Raw genomic sequence first — 17,283 nt, forward strand, 5'->3', positions numbered from 1 at the left:
CCAAAACCTGTAAGATTTTCACTACCTACTTGTAAGTGATGGTGATATAAGAAAATAAGTAATTTATAGTGCATTTTAATCTGACAGAACTTTACATTTTATATGTATGCACCGGTATTTCAAATTTTACAATTATTCATGACAGTTGTCCTTAAATTCTCGGGTTCTATGCTTACTGGGGGCTTCCTTACGCCCCCTTGAGGCCGCTCAGTCCTTCACCGTTCCCCCCTGGTAGCTCCTGTCCCCCATAGTATGGCCTGGTAGCCTGGCCGAGTCATTTTGTTGCACATGCGCGGCCTGGACGCATGCACTCCCCAGTTCTGCGCCGCCTGCGCAGTAGTACTGCACAAGCACAGAACGCTCCCAGCCACAGCACGATGGGGGAACGCGTGCAAAGCGCGACTATTGCAGGGAACAGAAGCCACTCGGGGAGACGGCTAAGGACTGAGCGACCTCAAGGGGGCGTAAGGAAGCCCCAGGTAAGTATGTTACTGGAAATGTCTTTCATATCAGTTACACTCTAAAGCCTCATGCACACTGTAGATGGTTCTCGGCCATTCGGGTCCACCTCTGCCGAGAATCTAGTGTGTGTACAGTGGCTTCTGATGCATCGGTAAGATCGGATCCGGATTGCTGAATCATCTTGTTTAAGCCCTAGCCAATTCCTTACCCATCAAGCTTGGTGTCATCCCTCCTCTTTCTCCCCATAGCAACAGAACGTGGTGCTAGCCTGGAGGCTAGAAACATGTCTGTACAGCATCAGGCCCTGAGGAATTGAATCCTGATCCCTGCGGGTAACGGTAATTGAAGATGTGTGCCCAGCTTTCATCAGAAAGTGCTGCATTGTTTTTAGCAGCAGTCTGGCCCTTGTGCAGCTTTCCCAGCAGCTCAGTATTGAATCTCATTTGAACCTGGCACATCCATAGTAGGTCATCCTGAGGCTGAACACCTTTTATTCAGCGCAGGAGATTTGGGCACAGCTGCTGCCATATTAGACGGTAATAGGAATTACGGCTATATCGGCGCACAGTGAGTAAATTTGGTGCTGTCAGAAGACGGAGCTGAAGTTACTTTTAAAACACTGTAATTCGGCCGCAACCAATAGCTGGAAGCCGAATTACATAATACCTCACCATCCATGTGGACATGGAGTCGGAATAGTAATTAACGCCGCCGGGGCTTGTGCAGCAGCAGGATAAGCCATATATAGGCTGTATCCTGCGCCCAAGTCATACGTACTCCATCCTGAGGCCAGCCATCCAGAGGCTAGCTAGGAATGTATCTAATTAAATGCACTCCAGGCCAGCAGGGGTCAGCACTGAGCATACCAGATTCAGTCTGTAGTCGTGCCCTCTGCATGGTCAATTCAGCCACATGTCTCTGATTCTCCTCCGCCTTGGACTTGAACTCGCTGAGCTGGTCTTCCAGAGTGCGAGAGATCTTCTCCAGGTTGGCCTGTAAATTTCAATAAAAATGCTTTATAATCAGACACTTAAAGAGACACTGAAGCGAAAAAAAATATATGATATAATGAATTGGTTGTGTAGTATGAATAATTACTAGAAGATTAGTAGCAAAGAAAATATTCTAAAAATTTTCATTTTCAGTTGTATAGTTTTTCTTCTAACATTGCATCATTCTCTAATATGTGCATTTTACACAGCACTCAGGATTCTAAATGTTTTTTTACAGAGCAGGCTGTGAACTATTGACCTGTCCTTTGGCAGAGAAAAAGAAAATCCTTGACTTACAGATCAGATAACAACCTTCAGAACTCAGAGCACTCAGAGCTCTCTGTAACTTTTAAAGTGGTAGAGCTCAATGGCTTTTTTGCATAGATAACTGGAGTCTCTTAAAGGGACTCCAAGCTCTAACTAAAATCAAAATCTGAACTTACCTTGGGCTTTCTCCAGCCCACCATAGGTCGGGAGGTCCCTCGGCGTCCATCTGGCTTTTCTCCCAGGCCTTGGTCAAAAAATGGCTCCCGGCGACACTGAGCCTGAGTGTCGGGCTCCTTCTACCTGAAAGCTGACGTCAGTCGTCATCACGGCGGCCGGCGTGACAGTACTGCGCATGCGCGTTTTAATCGTGCATGTGCAGTACTGTCACGCGAGGCGGCCGGCGTGGTGACGACTGACGTCAGCTTTCAGGAAGAAGGAGCCAGACACTCAGGCCCAGTGTCGCCGGGAGCCGCCGGGGAGCCATTTCTAAACAGGGCCTGGGAGAATAGCCAGATGGACGCCGAGGGACCTGCCGAGACTGTACCAGAGGATTCAGGAGGCGGATGGCGAGGGAACGATCAGGCCAACCTGCGGTGTCCCCAGACAAACCCCATACAGGCAAGGAATATAAATTACCTGCCCCCACTCGGGTGTACCCGGATCCTTTCATTCCAGAAATGAGTATTTGTGACATAAAACTAACACTGATTATGTTAAATTTTAGACTCAGTGGATGGAGCACAGGCAGGAAAAAAAGAAAATCGGCTTAAAATTGGACAGTGAGGGATACCCGACAATACAGTGACCATGGAACGCTAATAGTTCATACAAAGCTGCCAGGGAGAAGCAGGTAGCTGTCATCTCCAGTAAGCTCTCAATGTACGTCCTGTGCAAATATTATATCACCTGTGGATAAGCCGCCACCCCCACCCCAACTTGTATCCCAAAAACCTGCTCACCATTTTCATTTTTTGTGATAGTGGTCCTTTCGGCCCCTTTTACACTTGCATTGCAAATGCACATTGTGTTACCATCTTTTATCGCAGGGTGACACAATGGCAATGTAAGTGAATGGGGTCATTCACACTTACGGCGTTGCGTCGCAATGCGCCGGAAGTTTCCAATCTACCTTAATCCCAAAGCACATCCTTCCTGCATGCACTGTGGTTATGGGCGACGCAAATGTTGTAGACGATGGAGCGCAGTGAATCACAGTGCGTATGCGCAGACCAATGGGATTCCCAGTGACGTACTTCCTGCCCAGCAGGGTCTTACTTCCTGTGCACTCTGGCCCAGGCTCATATGATTGTAGTTTTTTGCATGGCGGTGGCATGCGGCAGGTGAATCGAACTGCACTGCATCGCAAAAACAAGTGTATACCCAGACTTAATCTACCACAAGGCACTTGGAAGTGAGTGGGTAAAGCGATGCACTTGCAAATGGCAACAGTCCCTCTTTCAGAGATTTTGATAATTAAACTCTATTCTCTAGTATAGGCCAACAGCAACTGCCTGTCCACCAATTACACGCTCAGCATCCAACAGAGCAACTGTTAGGACTACTGTTATCAGGCATGTGCCATGAAAGCCTCCAGCGTGGAATGGAAGCCTCTGCTACACAACAGTTTTGCTGAAGCATGGACTTCAGACTTGAGGTAATTCACTAACCTTGGACTTGGTTATGTTCTCCAGGTTGCTGTTGATATCGTCAATCTCCATCCTCATCTCGCTCTTCTCCTTCTCAAGCTTCTGCTTCACTCTCTGTAGATTGTCTATCTGCTCTCCGTATTCAGCAGAGCTGTCTGCATGCTTCTTACGCAGGGTGGCCACTGTGGCTTCATGCTGAAGAGATATCTCCTCCAAGTCGCGGCGCATCTTCTGGAACTCCGCCTCCCTCTTCTTGTTGAGCTCCACCTGAGTGGAGGTGGCACCTCCGGCCTCCTCCAGCCTCTCGCTGATCTCCTCCAGTTCTCTGGCCAGCTCACCCCTCTGTTTCTCTGCTTTGGCGCGTGTGGCCCTTTCTGATTCTATCTCCTCTTCCAGTTCCTCAATGCGAGCCTGTCAATTTAACTCCCAGTTAGTACTAGATGTAGGACTTGTACATAACATAGATGTAAGCTGATGTAACAAAGGATGTAAGCTGATGTAACAAAGTTCCTTAAAATGAATTTCCCTTGCTGTTTTGTGCTGGCTCCAAGACTTCTCTAGATATGCTCCTCCTCTTTGGTACTCCCTCCTTCATATTATTTTGCTTACACCTACATTACCTCTATCTTTTGCAACCTATAGCCCTCTTTTTATACTGTAATTTCTATTACTGCCAGTTGTATCCTACATCCTTCATCTTATGCTGCAAATTCCATTATCTCTGCCTGCTGTATCTTAAACCCCCCCCCCCCCCCTTTATACTGTAAGTCGTATTACTGCCAGTTATAACCTAATGTATATCCTACCTCTTATACTGTAATTCTCATTACCTCTGCCTGCTATATCTTATATCCACCCTCTTATACTGTAAGTCCTGTTGCTGTATCCTATAGCCCACCCCACCCCTTTACACTGTAACTCCCATGGCTGCCAGTTGTATCCGATATCCCCCCCCATACTGTTAGTCCCATTAATGCCAGATGTATCCAATATCCCCCCTCTTATACTGTAAGTCCTATTACTGTATCCTATAGCCCCCACCCCTTACACTGTAACTCCCATGGCTGCCAGTTGTACCCTATATCTCCCCCGGCCCCCCGGACTGTTAGTCCTATTAGTGCCAGATGTATCATATATCCCCCCTCTTATACGGTAAGCCCTATTACTGTATGCTGTATCCTATAGCCCCCCCCCTTACATTGTAACTTCCATGGCTGCCAGTTGTATCCTATATCACCCCCTGCCCCCTTATACTGTTAGTCCCATTGGTGCCAGTTGTATCCTATAATCCCCCTCCTATTCTGTAAGTCCTATTACTGCATATTGTATCCCTTATTCTCCCTATTCTACTATACTGTAAGTCCTATTACTGCCATTTGTATCCTATATCTCCCCTCTTATACTGTAAGTCCCAATACTGCCAGTTGTATCCAATACCCCCCTCTCTTACACTGTCCCTTTACCTCTGCCAGTTTTATCCTACATCCCACTTTTTATACCATAACCTTTATTTCCTCTACCTACTGTATCCTATATCTCCCTCCTCTTACACTGCAAGTCCCATTTCCTGCTTAGCCCTTTGTCACTGCAAGCTGCATGGAAATGTTATGTTTTTCACCCTGCTTACTTCTTCTTCAGTAAGTTCATTTACTGCCTTTTCATTTTGAAAAGTTCAACAGGCGTCTTCAATTACCTGAAGCTCCTTGGTCTTCTTCTGCGATTGGTTGCCCTGAACTTGCTCATCTTCTATTCTGCTCAGCAGCTGACTGATCTCAAAGTCCTTCCTGAAATCATAAGAATATCATCAGTGTAAGATTTATACTTCGTAAAGGGTAATTGAGGCGTAAATAACTACAAAAATCACATTCTTAGCCAAGGAGAGGGTAGCCTATGGATCCTAATAAGGCTTCCCTCACTGTCCTGCGGTCCCCCGTTGCCATTTGTGGACCCCCTAGGGAATACAGACAAGGGCTTGTCAGTAATCTAATCGGGGCCACACTGTCTCCAGACACGAGCGTGGCCATGCTGGGTCTGCGCAAGTGCATAAGCGGCTCTGTGCTACTGCGTAGTTGCTGCCATGCCATGTCAGAAGAGGAGTGCAACCACAATCAGCTGGAAGGTCGTGAGCAGCAACAGGGGACCAGAGGAAAGTGAGGGTAGCCTCATTACAACCCAGACGCTTCCCTCTCCTCAGATAAGTACTTGATTTTTGTAGTTATTTATGCCTTGGGTTTTCTTAAAAGGTTTTCAGAGTCCAGTTAAACTCTGGCAGCACAACTGCTATCAGGATTTGTCTCCTTTTAGCATCTAAGCCTGACCTGCTAGAAGACCATTGGTTTGCACTTGTGGTGGGGAAGCTTCTGGTCCAAAAATTAGGATCACTCCAGTAAAAGTTATTTCTATCTCAATTTGTGGAGGCCTAATGGTCCGGGATCAGGTGCCACTGTACACACGCTGGCTTTCCTGGCTGGCCACCTAGGCCAAGAACCATCTAGTGTGACTACAAGGGTTATGTCCCAATTCTCTATTTTCAGGTAAGTACACAGGCTGAAGAGGAAACTAGGAATCAGCCTGAAACATTTAGATTTTTTTTTTCTCGCTGTGAGAATATAACTTCACTAGAGGAAAAATCTTCTCAAAATTTCAATTAATTTTTCTAAACAACAAACTTTCATGAAATTTTAATTTCTACAAACCAAAAATTTCTTACTATGAAAAAGAACATTTTTGCATTCCTCAATGGCAGGTGAGCGGCCATCATGCCACTGATTCTTTGCCTTTCTGCTCCAGCATGGGTGTAACAATAGTGGGGGCCTAGGGGACGGCTAGTTCTGTAAACATTATAACCTGCTCCCGGCTACAGGACAGGACCTTTTCACTCCATCTCATCACCAGCCAGCCAATCATCTTGTGGATTCAGTCTCTGCATGTCATGTGACATGCATTGAGAGCCACATGGTAGACAGCTGCACGCTGTGGAGATAAGCTGGAGTTAAGTGGACCTGTCTTACCGCCAGGTGCAGGTAATGCCGCTCTGTACTAATTACGTACAGGACCGGGTCACCGTGGTGGGGGTTAGCTAAATACTGTGTAGGGTAGACCCGGCCAACAGATCTCTGGGAAGGGGCAGCACTCTGTAGTTATGCCCCTAACCTCCATAGTTGTGTTTCTTAACTAACCTGGAGTTTCGGAGACGTCAACCTATTTTAAGTGGTTTCTCTTTCTCTTGCAGTCTTCAAAATGTAAAATAAACCAATAAAAAAAAAAAAACAGCTGGAGAAAAGTGGCACCTCATAATGTGCAAACCTGTGACCTCAAGTTAAGATTTCACAACCAGAGCTCTCCGAGATATAGATGATGATTTATCTCCTTACCCTACATTAAAAATTGCAGTAACAGAACTTGTTTAGCCACTTCCTTCAAAATAGACGTTTATAAAAATCCTATTTCTGCACCTTTAGTCCAAATAGGATCTTTATAAAAAATCCTGCTATTCTGCCAAAGCGCATCTGTAGTAAGACAACTTAGTGATGAACCATACCAGATACACTTTAAAGAGAACCCGAGGTGGGTTTGACGAATATTATCTGCATACAGAGGCTGGATCTGCCTATACAGCCCAGCCTCTGTTGCTATCCCAAACCCCCCTAAGGTCCCCCTGCACTCTGCAATCCCTGCATAAATCACAGCCACGCTGCTGACAAACAGCTTGTCAGAGCTGGCTGTGTTTATGTCTATAGTGTCAGTCTGCTGCTCTCCCCGCCTCCTGCAGAACTCCGGTCCCCGCCTGTGTCCCTTCCCTCCCTGCTGATTAGAGGGAAGGGACGGGGGCAGGGACCAGAGCTATGCAGGAGGCGGAGGAGCAGCTGAGACTGACACTACAGATGTAAACACAGCCTCACGGCACGGCTGTGATTTATGAGGGATTGCAGAGTGCAGGGGGACCTTAGTGGGGTTTGGGATAGCAACAGAGGATGGGCTGTATAGGCAGATCCAGCCTCTGTATGCAGATAACATTCTTTAAACACACCTCGGGTTCTCTTTAAAGAGACCAAAAAGCCCTCTATTAACATTGGCCAATTAAGTTTATGAATTTGACTTAGCAATTACTTAGTGAATGTTTAACAGTTTGTACAGCTTTAATTTAACAAGTTTCTGGGATGTTCTGCACTGTATTCCAGCAGTTGCAGTATAACTGTTATACTGCAACTGCTGGAATACAGTGCAGAACTTCCAGGTGGTTCTGGGTAACCATGAGCTGTCTGGGAATTCCCTATTACTTGGCCAATAAAATCTAATTTTGTTATGAGAAGAACTGGTAGGTAAGTCTGACTGTAAAGTCAAGTGGCGGGTTGAGAGAGTGAAGCAAATACTCTTAAAGTGAATGGGAAGCCATATTAAAAAAAAAAGTCAGATACTCACCTAAGGAGAGGGAGGCTCTGGGTCCCATAGAGCATTCCCTCTCCTCTCTCGGTCCCCACTGTTGTCCTGGCTCCCCCGTAGCGGTATCCGACCGTTTCGGTCGAATACCGCTGTCTCCCGGCTGAAGGGAGGCTTCGGAAATGCTTTGGGAGCCCGAGTGCTTCCGAAGACGGGCCGCTCTACACTGCGCAAGGGCGAGCGCCCTCTATGATGCACTCGCGCATACGCAGTGCGGAGCCGTCTGTCTTCGGGAGGACTCGGCTCCCGAAGACTTCCGAAGTCCCCTCGGCAGGGGATGTGAACGGAGGAGCCAGTGCAACACCGGGAGAGGAGAGGGAAGGCTCATTAGGACCGAGCCTTCCCTCTCCTTAGGTGAGTATCTGAATTTTTTTTATTTAAATAAGGGTTCCCATTAGCTTTAAGGTGTGGTTGCTGTATAATAGCCGTACTTTTTAAGTTTCTCGTCCATCTGTACTTTGTCATTTTCCAAATCCATGATGGAGTCAAGTGCAAGCTTCAGATCCCCCTCCAGTTTCCTCTTGGCTCGCTCGTAATCCAAGCGGATTTTCTTCTCTTGTTCCAGAGAGCCTTGTAGCTAGGTATAGATAATATACTTCTGATTAATGACAAGGTATGACATCGATACCGTGATATCTTAAAGTTTTCCATGAGAGGATAAAATATAAACAGTTTTAATTACCTGGGGCTTCCTCTAGCCCCCTGTAGGCCGCGGGATAATTTACTGTCTTCCTGGGCCACTCTGTTCTCCTGCAATCTTCTCCGCTAAATTCTCCAGTTGCACACAGTCACACTCCACTGCACATACACAGTCCTGCAGGCGCACGCTCCCCGATCATTCTGCACATGCGCAGTTTGCTAAGAATGTAAGCGCACAGGCACAGAACGCTCCTGGCCAAGGGAGCATGAACAAGGACGTGTGCAGGGAGCACCGCACATGCACGGTAGTCAGCATGTACCAGGCCACACTGCAGGAGAGCAGAGCAGCCCAGGAGGACAGCGAGGAAGCCCACAGCCTACAGTGGCCTGAAGGATACCCCAGGTGCAGTGCCAGTCCTGGACTTTCTGCTGCCTGAGGCAAAGATTGTGAAGGCGCCCCCCCTATTCTCCTGTGCATCTCTCCCTTTCTCCTGTACCCCTCTGATGCCACCTATCTCTTGTGCCCCCTTTTCAGTGCTTTTCTCATTTGCCCCCTTTCTCCTGTGCCCCTCTCTCCTGCCTCCCTTCTGTTCCCTTTCTCCCCCCCTCTCCTGTGCCTCCCTTATGTGACCCCTCTCCTGTGCCTCCTTTTTGTGCTGCCTCTCATGTGCCTCCTTCCTGTGACCCCTCTCCTGTGCATCCTGTCCTTCCCTTCTATGTCCATTCCCTCATGTGCCTCCCTTCTGTGGCCTCTCTTGTGCCACCTTCTTTGCCCCTCTCTCTTGTGCCTCCTTCAGAAGGAGTCCGTCTTTGCCACTCTCTCCTGTGCCTTTCTTCTGTGCCCCTCTCCTGTGCATCCTGTCCTTCCCTTCTGTGTCTTTTCCCCATGTGCCTCCCTTCTGTGGGCTCTCTTGTGCCTCCTTCTTTGCCCCTCTCTCTTGTGCCTCCTTTGCAACTCTCTCCTGTGTCTCCCTTCTGTGTTCTCTCCCCTGTGCCTCCTTATTTGCCACTCTCTCCTGAGTCTCTCTGTCTTATGCCCCTCCTTGCAGTCACTGCCCTCCTTCCTCTCCATGTTTTGATCCCCACTCCCATGTCACCATCTTCCTGCTCCCACTTAGCCCCTTTCTTGTGCTCCCCCCCCCCTTTATCTTCCTTTCGACTTTGTCATCCAATTCATTGATTCCTGTTCCCCTTGCCAAGCCCCTTCCCCCCGCCCCCCCAATATGTCTTCAATACTGATTACATCCCCACAGTACGCCCACCATTACTAACTCCCTACTGTCTGTACGTCCATTACTGGTGCCCTGTATACCCCCATTTGCTGTACATCCCCCACACGGCCGACCAACCGACCGTGAAAGAAAGCCTGAGGCAGCAAAGTGACTGACTCACCGGGAATGGGGTCTGGGTCTGGTGGCGGCGAAGGGCGGGCGTCGGGCATTCAGCATGATCCACATCCTGTTCTGGCAGGCAGGGGAGAGACGGCTGCGATGGCGGGCATGCTCCATCTCGCGCTGGTGGACAAGGCCGGTGAACAGCAGCGGCAGGCTCATCATCATCGTCACAGTTACGGCGGCGCTGTGTGACCGTGACTAACACAATCAGGGGCAGCAGGGCAGGCGGCAGCCGCCGCCATTATCTTCTAGCAGGCTTACTCAGCGTGCAGCCTTGGAGGGGCTGCAGAGCTCGGAGCCATCGGACTCGGAGGCCGGCGGCATCATGTGGGTGGCACAGGGCAGCAGAACTGGCGGGCGGTGCACACCCTAATGGGGGCCGGGTCCCAGCCAGAACACAGTCGAGGCGGACTCGGCGGATGGTCACTCACGGTGTGTGGAGGCACCACAGGAGCAGGACTTCACTGCAGAGTCTGCTCTCCAGTCAGGTTTGAAGGTGGCAAGAACCAGGCGCAGTCACTTCCTCTTTATGCCTGGTGCTGCCCCTCCACTTCCTGCCGCCTGAGGAACCCGCCTCACCCCGCCACATGGGCGGGCCGGCCCTGCCCAGGTGAGTATACATGCTTGTGCTTCAGTCATCTCAGGATTATTTTAAAGTAGGATAAAGCTCTCATATAACATTCAATAAAAGTGTGTTTTCCTACGTTTATTACCCATACACTTATGATTTGCTTTTGTGCACAAGTAATATTGTTTGTTTACAAATCACAAGTTCTCAAAGTACAGTTTATATGCCCTGCCTAGTGATAATTTCTTGCTGCTTTCTTCTTCTGCCATGTGCACAGCTGGGTTTCAGCACTGCTATGAATGCTTACTAATTGTGGCTGATAAGAAAATGTAAACAAAGGACAATGTAAAGCTCCATGCATAGGCTCAACAGTGGTCTTTTATGCTTTCACAACTTTTGTTGTGAAACAAGTTGAAACACCTAAAACAAGTCTTTTGCTATTGTTCAAAGAGCTGTTGGATTGACTTCTTATCAGTCTTATCAGCTCTTTGAACAATGGCAAAATACTTTTTTTTAGGTGTTTCAACAAAAGTTGTGAAAGCATAAAAGACCGCTGTCTTTTAAATGCTCAATTATCAAACAACTTGAAGAACTTGGACAACTTTTGTCAAGTAAAGTTGGACAACTTTTGTCAAGACGACAAAGCGTTATCACTGATAGGAGGCGACCAACAACTGATAAGACACAGCGCAAGTCAGTCCAACAGTTGGATTGACTTGAGCTGCGTTTTATCAGTCATTGGTCGCCTCTTATCAGTGATAACGCCTTGTCGTCTTGACAACAGTTGTTCAACTTCTTCAAGTTGTTTGATAATTGTGCATTTAAAAGACTTTTGTAGAGCGTGTGAATGTGGCTTACCTGTCTAAATGCTGTTCTGCTACCATTTTTTTACTGGTAGTATGTGTTATGCTGTAAATAATCTTTTAGAACAAAGAAGAAATACTGAGTTTGATACCACTTTAACCCTGTCTAATAATGAGTGATAGTAAATTGCCATAAAACCACTGACTGTTCTGCATCAAATGTGGACTGTATTTCATCAATAAATTCACAAGCATAACAACTGAAATAGAAAGTATAAATGTATTCACATCATCAAGTTGTTGCTCTAACTTGACCTTGAGTTTGGTGAGTGAATTGACTTTGTCTTCCTCAGCCTGAAGATCATCCAAGGCCTGCTGGTGGGCCTCTTGGAGAGCCTTCTTCTCTTTGGTCAGTTTGACGATAATTTCATCCAGGCCAGCCATTTCTTCTGTGAGGTTTTTTACCTATCCATAAAATTAAGACAAATTAAAGTTTTTAATAAATACGCAGAGAAACATAACAATCCCTAAATTATTAATTTTTCCTCAGCCAGAAAGTCTACTGGTTGTCCCAAAACTCAGCATACACGGTTGATTTTTTTTTTCTCACAAGACCCTTGATGTGGCTAAATCAAGATGTTGTCACAGTGAAGTAATGGAATTTAAGTAACGGTAAAACATCACCCACAACACGTTTCCCAAACTTACTAAGAAATTCGAGAGATGTTGGAAGCCAATCAGCAGCTGGACACCGACACATCAGTACTGATGGAGGTACAACCAGCTTGGTGCTGGAAGTGTTTGTAATAAGATGCCAAGAAACCGGAATATGGCTGGTGGCAGAAACTGGTATCAGCAGGTTAAAAAGACTCTGAAGCCTACAAAATTACCTCTGTTTTTAGGCAGTCCTCTTTAGCATTAATGGCATAGCTGAAACGCCGCTAACCTGTGGCAAAACGAGGCCTTAATCACCCCCAAAAACCAGTACAAATATCCACGACTTTCAAAGTCGTGGATTTTGCTGCCCGGGGAGGCAGAGCCTAGCTCTGCCTCCATTCACGTCAATCTCCGCGAATCTCTGCTTCTCCCTGCCCCTCTCAGTGAAAGAAGACTGAGGGGGGCGGAGGGAGGCGGCAATCAGCGGGGACCGATGTGAGTAGAGGCAGAGCTACTGCTCATAGCTCTGCCTCTAACAGGAAGGAGCCCCGCAATTTGTCCCAGGGATTTCAGGGAGATTAAGGCCATCGGTTTGCCACGGGATAGCGGTGTTTCAGCGATGCCATGAATGCTTAAGAGGACTGCCTAAAAAAAAAAAAGAGAAGTAATTTTGTAGGCTTCAGACTCTCTTGAAGTACTCAGTGCATAAACCAAAGACATAACAACAAAAGTTGTTTAGGTAATACCTTAAAGAGACTCAGAGAGGACATACACTACAGCTCTGATACTTACCCGGGCCTCCTCCCGCCCCATAAACACGTTTAAGTCCCACACCGTCCTCCCGCGGTCTGCCGTTCAGCCTCAGCCGCGGTGAGCTCCATTACGAGCCTCAGTCAATGCAAATCAGGGTCTACTGCGCATGCGCAGACATCCCGCGCATGCGCAGTAGACCCGGAATTACGTCACTGAGCCTTATAATGTAGCTCACCGAGGCTGAATGGTAGACCGCGGGAGGACGGTGTGGGACTTAAACGTGTTTATGGGGAGGGAGGAAGCTCTGGTAAGTATCAGAGCTGTAGTGTATGTCGTCTCTGAGTCTCTTTAAAGAATACCAGAACCGAAAGGTTCTGGTAAAAATGATAGATGCAGTGTGTGGGTGTAAAAAGCACATACCGGCCGCTCCTCCTGGCCTCCTCCGTCTGCTGCAGTTATTGTAATATCCAAGCCGGTGTCCGGTGACTTTGGTGACATGGACATACTGCGCCCTGTGTGTGCAGTACGTCATTCCATCTTCGCCTCTGGCCGGCGCACAGTTAGTGGCTTAGAAGCACGCTGACACCTCCGTCTTCTGTGTGCATCATGTGACACTTGGTTTAGTGGAGCGCACATGCAGCACACAGAAGACGGAGGTGTTAGCGTGCTTCTAAGCCACTAACTGTGCGCCAGCCAGAAGCTAAGAGGGAAGGATATACTGCGCACACAGGGCGCAGTATGTCCAGGTCAAAGGTCACCAAAGTCGCCGGACACCGGCTTGGATATTACAATAATGGCGGCAGATGGAGGGGGCCAGGAGGAGCTGCCGGTATGTGCTTTTTACCCCCTACACGCTGCATCTATCATTTTTACCAGAACCTTTCGGTTCTGGTATCCTTTAACAGTACATCATTTCAAAGCATTTATGCTGACACTGTTATCACTGGTACCAGCCCTAAGAAATAAACAGTACCTTTTTTCCTCTTTTTGTTCTTCAATATAGATACAACATACAGTGGTTTGCAAAAGTATTCGGCCCCCTTGAAGTTTTCCACATTTTGTCACATTACTGCCACAAACAATCAATTTTATTGGAATTCCATGTAAAAGACCAATACCAAAGTGGTGTACATGTGAGAAGTGCAACAAAAATCATACATGATTGCAAACATTTTTTACATATCAATAACTGCAAAATCGGGTGTGCGTAATTATTCAGCCCTCTTTGGTCTCAGTGCATTCAGTTGCCCATAGGTATTGCATGATGAGTGCTAATGACTATATAGAGTGCACCTGTGTGTAATCTAATGTCAGTACAAATACAGCTGCTCTGTGAGGGCCTCAGAGGTTGTCTAAGAGAATATTGGGAGCAACAACACCATAAAGTCCAAAGAACACACCAGACAGGTCAGGGATAAAGTTATTGAGAAATTTAAAGCAGGCTTAGGCTACAAAAAGATTTCCAAAGCCTTGAACATCCCACGGAGCACTGTTCAATCGCTCATTCAGAAATGGAAGGAGTATGGCACAACTGTAAACCTACCAAGACAAGGCCATCCACCTAAACTCACAGGCCGAAGAAGGAGAGCGCTGATCAGAAATGCAGTCAAGAGGCCCATGGTGACTCTGGACGAGCTGCAGAGATCTACAGCTCAGGTGGGGGAATCTGTCCATAGAACAACTAGTCGTGCACTGCACAAAGTTGGCCTTTATGGAAGAGTGGCAAGAAGAAAGCCATTGTTAACAGAAAAGCATAAAAAGTCCCGTTTGCAGTTTGCCACAAGCCATGTGGGGGACACAGCAACCATGTGGAAGAAGGTGCTCTGGTCAGATGAAACCAAAATGGAACTTTTTGGCCAAAATGCAAAACGCTTTGTGTGGTGGAAAACTAACACTGCACATCACTCTGAACACACCATCCTCACTGTCAAATATGGTGGTGGCAGCATCATGCTCGGGGGGTGTATCTCTTCAGCAGGGACAGGGAAGCTGGTCAGAGTTGATGGGTAGATGGATGGAGACAAATACAGGGCAATCTTGGAAGAAAACCTCTTGGAGACTGCAAAAGACTTGAGACTGGGGCGGAGGTTCACCTTCCAGCAGGACAATGACCCTAAACATAAAGCCGGGGCAACAATGCATTGCTTTAAAACAAAACATATCCATGTACTGCCTCATTCTAGTTTATGGCCCAGTCAAAGTCCAGATCTAATCTGACTGAGCTGGAGCTGTTTTGCAAAGAAGAATGGGCAAGGATTTCAGTCTCTAGATGTGCAAAGCTGGTAGAGACATACCCTAAAAGACTGGCAGCTGTAATTGCAGCAAAAGGTGGTTCTACAAAGTATTGACTCAGGGGGCTGAATAATTACGCACACCCCACTTTGCACTTATTGATTTGTAAAAAATGTTTGGAACCATGTATGATTTTTGTTCCATTTCTCACATGTACACCACTTTGTATTAGTCTTTCACATGGAATTCCAATAAAATTGATTCATGTTTGTGGCAGTAATGTGACAAAATGTGAAAAACTTCAAGGGGGCCGAATACTTTTGCAAACCACTGTATATATTTCATCAGTGGTGACTCTTCAGGGAAGCCCCTAATGAGTCATCACTGGTGAAGCCTGTTGGGCGGAGCTTAGGCATAGCGGTAGAAGACGCTGGCTGCATGAAGATGTCCATAGGATTTTACATATGCATGACTTTTTACTGAAATGTGAGTGCATGTCTGATGTTTTTAACCTTTCGATTAAACGGTATTACGCTATATGAGGCCTTTCTGAGTTTAAATTAATTTGCATGACGGTGAAGGCACTAAGGTGTTGTGTGAAGCACTGGAGCACGTGTGCATATGTGATCTTGCATCTGAAGACTGATGGAGTTATGCTATATTTGTTTTTCATTCCCTACACTTCCCTGAGTACACAGCAGATGAAGGAGGGATCAACTTTGCTACACTTTGAGATGATCTTGCTGGTCCATCAGCCTGGAACGTCAGTGAGCGCATTCTATGATCTGAGCTTGCATGGTAAGAGTGATCACCCTATTTATATGCTGATGGAAAATTCAAGAGACCCATCTGTATGTATTCAGGAGGAAATAACCATATGGACAAAATATTTTTGTAAATAATAATACAATCTACTTAGCAGTGTTCCATTTCCTTATGTCTGGAGATCTCTGAGACACAAAAAGTCATTGACCACAAATCACTAAGATCGTGCTGGTGATAATAAGGCAAGTGAAAACTTTCCACCACACATCAATCGGTATTTTCAGTGTTAATTTACCAAAGAAGCTTTCTATATTAACCTTTTAAGAGCCTAATAAAGTAAAATAATATATGGCATACCTTGTTTTCTGTGGCATGCTTCTCCTTCTCCACCTTGGCCAAAGTTAGCTCCAAGTCATCAATGTCTTTCTTTAACTCGGAGCACTCGTCCTCCAGTTTCCTCTTCTTAGCGGTCAGCTCGGCATTTGACTCCTCCTCATCCTCAAGCCTCTCATTAAGCTCCTTGATCTTGGCCTCCAACTGAATTTTGGACTTGATCAGCTGATCACATCTTTCCTCAGCATCTGTCAAGTTCTCTGTTTCCTGTTAATGTGAAAATGAACATTATCATTGAGAAGGTGGAGTGATCTTTGCAGGATACATGGTGCCACAGGATAAATGTAGGTGCGGGATGAAAATAAAAACCATGGCAGGCATAACAGCACAGGGACACTGACAGGAGCAAAGCTGAAAGAAGTGGTATGAAGAAGGTGGCAGCACCCTGACAGATGTAGGGTGGAAGGAGGAGGCATCTCAGCACAAGGACACTGATCGGTGCAGGCTACAAGGAAGGAGGCCGCATAGCAGCACAGGGACAATGAAAGGCACAGACTGACATAGCAGAATAGAGATAGTGATAATTGAAGGTTGGTAGACCGTGTGGTAGCCCAGGGGAAGAGATAGGTGTAAACTAGAATGAGGCAGTACAGGGATAATAATAAGTACAGGCTGTAAGGAGGCAGCATAGCAGGACAAGACCCCTGATATCGGTAGGCTGGAAGAAGGCCGCATAGCAACACATGGATAATGAAACGTCTACACTGGAAAGAAGCAGCATGGAACCACAGGGGCACTGATAGGTGCAGGCTGGAAGGAGGAGGCATGGCAGCATGAGGTCTCTGATAGATGCAGGTTGGAAGGAGGAGGCATGACAGCACAAGGTCTCTGATAGGTGCAGGTTGGAAGGAGGAGGCATAGCAGCACAAGGTCTGATAGATGCAGGCTGGAGGGAGGAGGCATGGCAGCACATGGTCTCTGATAGGAGCAGGCAGTAGAGAAATGGGGTGGCATCACAGGGGCTCTGAGAGGGGCAGGCTAGAAGGAGGAGGCATGGCAGCACAGTGACACTGATAGGTGCAGGCTGGAGAGAAGCAGTGCGACATCACTGGGGGACTGATAGGTGCAGGCTGGAAGGAGGCATGGCAGCACATGGTCTCTGAAAGGTGCAGGCAGGAAAGAAGCGTGGTGGCATTACAGGGGCACTGATAGGTGCAGGCTAGAAGGAGGAGGCATGGCAGCACATGGTCTCTGATAGGTGCAGGCTGGTAAGAGGTGGGGTGGCATCACAGAGGCACTTATAGGTGCAGGCTGAGAGGAGGAGGCATGGCA

At 47.1% G+C, this 17,283-nt stretch overlaps 1 protein-coding gene across 1 annotated transcript in view; it reads right to left on the minus strand.

The window, feature by feature from the left end:
* LOC137541037 (myosin-3) overlaps positions 1 to 17,283 on the minus strand; it is a gene marked incomplete at its 5' end in the record, with an annotated part of 96,806 nt that overhangs the window by 20,264 nt on the left and 59,259 nt on the right. Inside the window, 6 exons of the mRNA XM_068262180.1 lie at positions 1,329 to 1,455; positions 3,389 to 3,778; positions 5,061 to 5,151; positions 8,239 to 8,384; positions 11,500 to 11,676; positions 15,976 to 16,218. Of these exons, the coding sequence (XP_068118281.1) occupies positions 1,329 to 1,455; positions 3,389 to 3,778; positions 5,061 to 5,151; positions 8,239 to 8,384; positions 11,500 to 11,676; positions 15,976 to 16,218 (1,174 nt within the window). The remainder of the gene's footprint in view (positions 1 to 1,328; positions 1,456 to 3,388; positions 3,779 to 5,060; positions 5,152 to 8,238; positions 8,385 to 11,499; positions 11,677 to 15,975; positions 16,219 to 17,283) is intronic.

The sequence above is a fragment of the Hyperolius riggenbachi genome, chromosome 12 (assembly GCF_040937935.1).
Source record: "Hyperolius riggenbachi isolate aHypRig1 chromosome 12, aHypRig1.pri, whole genome shotgun sequence".
Taxonomy (NCBI): Eukaryota; Metazoa; Chordata; class Amphibia; order Anura; family Hyperoliidae; genus Hyperolius; species Hyperolius riggenbachi.